The sequence below is a fragment of the Dipodomys ordii genome, unplaced genomic scaffold, assembly GCF_000151885.1.
Source record: "Dipodomys ordii isolate 6190 unplaced genomic scaffold, Dord_2.0 Scaffold7017, whole genome shotgun sequence".
Lineage (NCBI taxonomy): Eukaryota > Metazoa > Chordata > Mammalia > Rodentia > Heteromyidae > Dipodomys > Dipodomys ordii.
In genome coordinates this window covers 1-2,477 of record NW_012274230.1, presented here as the reverse complement: position 1 = coordinate 2,477, position 2,477 = coordinate 1, and the positions used below count along the sequence as shown (strand labels likewise).

The 2,477-nt window shown below is 47.3% G+C and overlaps 1 protein-coding gene across 1 annotated transcript; it reads left to right on the top strand.

Moving 5' to 3' along the window:
* Positions 1-44: 44 nt before the first annotated feature.
* LOC106002309 (cingulin-like) lies at positions 45-1,747 on the top strand (the record flags this gene model as incomplete). The annotated part of the gene is made up of 2 exons (XM_013037206.1): positions 45-215; positions 1,586-1,747. Coding segments are annotated over 2 exons (333 nt in total), but the record flags the coding sequence as incomplete, so codon positions are not given.
* Positions 1,748-2,477: the final 730 nt, after the last annotated feature.

Sequence of the window (2,477 nt, the reverse complement as noted above, 5' to 3'; positions counted from 1 at the left end):
AAAAAAAAAAAAAAATGCTGAAAACTTTTTTTCCTGCACTTTAGCTGGAGCAGATTGGGGATGACTCTAAGCAAGCCCTGCAGCAGCTTCAGACCCAGATGGAAGATTACAAGGAAAAGGCCCGGCGGGAAGTGGCAGATGCCCAGCGCCAAGCCAAAGATTGGGCTAGTGAGGCTGAAAAGAACTCTGGGGGACTGAGCCGGCTACAAGATGAGGTAGGAATCTAGATGGCAAGAAGATAAGAACCATCCAGGAGTCTTGAATTTGAAGATCTTTGCCTGTTAACTGAGCCTCTGGGCCTGGCATCCTGAGGCCTGGACTTAGGTAGAAATATTTACAGTGACATACTAAGGTGGGGGAGGGGAAGGGAATCACCTGTCCTCCATATAGACAACAGAGAGTGTAATGTCTGTAGAGCAGTGGCTTTCAAACTCTGTTGCATATTAGAGTCAGCTGAGGCGGTCTGGCAACGTCTCAGGGTCCCCAAAATATATTCCATATTACTTAGTCATTCATCTCTAGTGGTGACACCCAGGATCAGAATTTTTAAAACCTCCTCAACTAGCTAGGCACAGTGACATTGATCTGTAAGAATAGAGCTATTTGGATGGCTGGGGCAGGAGAATCACTTGATTCTTGTTTTTGTTTTTGGCTTGAAATTAGGATCTAGGCACTGACCTTTAGCTTTTTTACTAAAGGCTAGTACTCTTACTACTTAAGTCGCAGCTGGACTTTTGGCTTTTTGCTGGTTAAGGAGATAAACACCTCATGCGTTTTCCTGCCCAGGTTGGTTTTGAACCATGATCCTCAGATCTCAGCCTCCTGAGTAGCTAGGATTACAGGCACAAGCCACTGGTGCCCAGAAATTGTTTGATGTTTTAGCAACAGCCTGGGCAACACAGACCACTTACAAAGAAAACCTCAAGCCAGGTGTGGGTGGCTCACGCCTGTAATTCTAGCTACTCAGGAGGCTGAGATCTGAGGATCACGGTTCAAAGCCAGCCCGCGCAAGAAAATCCGTGAGACTCTGATCTCCAATAAACCACTAGAAAATCGGAAGTGGTGCTGAGGCTCAAGTGGTAGAGCGCTCGCCTTGAGCTGAAGAGTGCAGAGATAGTGCCCAAGCCCAGAGTTCAAACCCCACAACCGACCAAAAAAAAAAAAAAAAAAAACCTCAAATGACTTAAGAAAGTTTTAAGACAAACGGGAGTAAAAATCAGTCATAGTATCACTCTGAGAGAGCAGTTCTAAAGAATGATGCCTATAATCCTAGCTACTCAGGAGGTTGAGATCTGAGCATGGTTTGAAGCCAGACCAAGCAGGAAAGTCCATGAGACTCTTACTTGCAATGAACCACCAGAAAGCCAGAAGTATTGCTGTGGCTCAAAGTGGTAGAGCCCTAGCCTTGAACATAAAGACCTCAGGGATAGTGCCCAGGCCCTGAGTTCAAGCCCCACAATCACCACCACCAACAACAAAAAGGATGTCAGTTATAGGATACTTCTCCTGGCAATGCATAGTATCCTACTCTTCACCTCTATACCTTATACTACTCTGAGTCGCTGCATGTTTTCCTCTTGTCCAGACCCAGAGACTGCGGCATGCCCTGCAAACATCTCAGGCAGAACGGGACACAGCCCGGCTGGACAGAGAGCTGATGGCCCAGCGATTGCAGGGGCTGGAGCAAGAAGCAGAGAACAGGAAGCGCTCCCAGGATGATAAGATTCGGCAACTGAAGAGCCTCGAGGTGAAAACACTGTGGGTGGTTTTTGGGGAATGAGTCTGGGCCTGGGTCCTGGCACAGGTGGCATGTCTGTAGGGAAAGGAAAGGAACCAAGCTTCTTCTTCTTTTGGTCAGTCGTGGGGCTTGAACTCTGGGCCTGGGCGCTGTCCCTACTCTCTCTCCAGCTCAAGGCAAGCGCTCTACCGCTTGAGCTACAGCACCACTTTCAGTTTTCTAGTGGTTTATTGGAGATCAGAGCCACAGCACCACTTTCAGTTTTCTAGTGGTTTATTGGAGATCAGAGTCTCACAGACTTTCCTGCCTGGGCTGGCTTTGAACCATGATCCTCAGATTTCAGCCTCCTGAGTAGCTAGGATTATAGGCATGAGCCACCAGTGCCTGGCTGCAAGTCTGTAGTTTTTGAGCCTCTTCATGGTACTTCCTAGCTGAACTGTATTCCCTCAATCTGCACTCTGGTGCTTCTATGTCTGAGTCTTTCCATCTTGTTCTCAGTTTAGGAAGTTGGGTTTCTTTCTTAGTTTTCCCTTTGGGGAATTTGAATCCCTCAATGAGGAATGGATACTGAGGTTTCCCTGCATGCATGACCATGCATGACCACAGCAAGTCCCACTCCATCTCCTGATATCACACCTGGCCAGCAGAGGGCGCTGGCTCCATGGTGCTTCTGGTAGGAATGGGAACCAAAAAGTTCCTGGAACATATAAGAGAAAAACCTTTTTTTTTTTTTTTTTTT